General features: G+C 45.7%; 1 protein-coding gene across 1 annotated transcript in view; it reads right to left on the bottom strand.

Annotated features, from left to right (window-relative positions):
* DSCR3 (DSCR3 arrestin fold containing) overlaps positions 1-2,671 on the bottom strand; it is a 59,433-nt gene that overhangs the window by 10,929 nt on the left and 45,833 nt on the right. Inside the window, exon 4 of the mRNA XM_023519592.1 lies at positions 886-990. Coding sequence (XP_023375360.1) covers positions 886-990 — 105 coding nt within the window. The remainder of the gene's footprint in view (positions 1-885; positions 991-2,671) is intronic.

Genomic DNA, 2,671 nt, shown 5'->3' with positions numbered 1-2,671 from the left:
GAGAGGTACAGCCAGAATCACGAGGGTGTGGGCCCAGAGTTCTACAGGACAGACAGACTCCCCTCCCACCCCCTTAAAACACAAGCGGCAACCCAGTGAACCAGGAAGGGCTTGGATGGATAGAGAGGCAGGATCCTTGGGTTCCAAACACAGTTCTGCCAAAAACACTGTGTTCTTTGTCAAAGTTTCCTATCCCACTGGGACACAGTTTCCTCATCTGTAAAATGAGGGGACATACATTCTGAACTCAAAGGTATGGTAACTTAGAGGTTTAGAATTTTAAAACTAGATCTAAGAAACAGTAGTTTCTGGGAGGTATTTACTTAAATCTCTCTCTCAGATTATGAGCTCACACTAGGAGGTCTATTAGGTGTCACTGGAAGTGGCACCATGACTCCCAGAGGTGTTCCTCCCACCTCATTAAAGGTCCTACTTCACAGATCAGGAAGTGAGGCACAGAGAGCTCCACGACCACCTGAGAGTCAAACCCAGTCCTGTCTCTTGCTGAGCTACACAGGTGTTTACCTGCAAGAATCATACATTACAAATGTTACTCTAACATCAGTAACAGTGACCATATTATGTAGAGTCCATCAATACAGACCAGCTTCATTAGAGCCTGCCTGGCCATCTTTTTACTCAGGAGCTGGGATCCAAAGGGCCATGGCCACTATGACACAAAGGGAGCCAGGTAGAAGGGCACTGACCAGAGTGTCACAGATGCCACGTCACTTTGGGCACATGATGCCAGCTGGGGGACCCTGGGCCAGCGGGAATGATGGTCATGCTGCTCACTGTCTTTGACCCATGAAACAGCAGGAGGCAAACTTATTAGCTACAAACAGGGAAGACCCTGGACTTTGCCGGAAGGTCCTGCTATTCAGCACCAGAGCCCCCGGTGCAGCTTACAGCAGAGTGAACGATGAATTCACAGGTCTTTGTCAAGTCCTTGGCCAACAGGGACCGCTTCATGTCACAGCGCAGTGTATACTGGAGAGGAAAGTTAAAGAAAAGGTCACTTTTAGCAGGATTTGCTTTCATCTTGGCATTCCAGTTTAATTAGTAAAATCAGTCATTGTATTTTATGGAAACTTTGTTCAACTAATGTATAATATGAAATCAATACATAATGAGGAGAGTTAATGTTCAAAATAAAGGTATTTCTATAGAAATCTTCAGCAGATTCCCACAGCCATCTCTGTAGTGGGATCCACTGGCCTGATCTACAGGACAGGGAAAGACCAGAGTAGTAAGACAGGGAAAGCAATACATCTGAGCAAAAGCTGGTTCAAATCCAGACATCTGTCTCACAGTGTGAGCCCAGACAAATAACATGGCTTCCTGGATCTTCAGCTTGCCTGTGGGATGTGCTGTTAGTACCTACTGCAGTGAGAATCAACCAGAAGGTGCACAAGCACTTAGCACAGGGCCTGTGCACAGTGTGCTTAGTAAAACAGCAGCTATTTTGTGAGCAGGATCAGAAAACATACAGTAAGGACTGGAAACCCCTGGAACAGCAGCTAGCACATCCCAGCCCTCTGCTCTCCACTTGTTCACCTGCTGAGCACCTGCTCTGTGTGCGGAGCACTGCATGAAGCACCACTGACAAGCTCAAAGTCACACCCTGTCCCCACAGAGCTGCTGGTCTACTAAAGAATATGTAGTCACAGTGTTAAAACCCCCCCAGGGACCTTAAAAACTAGCTCTTCATATTATAAATTAAGAGGAATGAAGGAAAGGTTCTTTCATAATTTTTATTTTCAATATACACATGCCAGGTATGATGACATCCAACCTAGCCTCACTGTTCCTCTGGATAATTCTATGATACACTATCCCTCTTTGGCTAAGTCAATTTAAGTGGGATTTCTTGTGAGTAAAAGACTGTGAATTACAGGCATCAACTTCTGGCCACTATTTGTTAAGTATAAAGGCAATAATTAGTGATACAAGGCAGCCTGTAATAAGGGAGGAGGGAAGTGGGTGGAGCAAGGAAGAAAATGCTGGTGTTATGTTCTAGGGATGGGTGTTAAGCTCAGGCTACCTCAATTCTAACAACATAAGAATTGTTGGGTTGGCTCAGGGTCAGCCACATGCATGGAGGCTGGCAGGTTCAAACCTGGTCCAGGCCAGCTAAACAATGATGACAACCTCAACAAAAGATAGCCGGGCATTGTGGTGGGCGCTTGGAGTCCCAGCTACTTGGGAGTCTGAGGCTGAGGCAGGAGAATCACTTAAGCCCAAAAGTTCGAGGTTGCTGTGAGCTGTTATGCCATAGCACTCTACTCAGGGTGACAAAATGAGACTCTGTCTCAAAAAAAAAAAAATAAAAAAAGCACTGGGCTAATATAAGGATAGTCACCATTAATTCCAGCACTCACTTAGCACATCCATGTGCCAGGCACACTGGACCCAGCACTTCAGACAATTTCCTCATTAATGCCCTAGGAGAGAGGTTGAAGGATGTTCCAAGTCAGAGACAGAATTTAAACGTATGCCTGTCTGTTACCAAAACTCATGCCCTCAATCCTTAAGGCAACTCTGTGGTAGAGTTGTAATTCAAGCCTGCTGCAAACTCACGGATCTTTTTACTTTATCATCATCTTCCCCAAGCACTAAAGATTGATCCAGGTGGTATGAGCAACAGGAGGTCAGGGTGTCAGACTTGAGC

The sequence above is a fragment of the Otolemur garnettii genome, unplaced genomic scaffold (genome assembly GCF_000181295.1).
Source record: "Otolemur garnettii isolate 467f Iridium unplaced genomic scaffold, OtoGar3 scaffold00180, whole genome shotgun sequence".
NCBI classification, from domain to species: Eukaryota; Metazoa; Chordata; class Mammalia; order Primates; family Galagidae; genus Otolemur; species Otolemur garnettii.
This window is presented reverse-complemented; position numbering and strand designations above follow the sequence as displayed.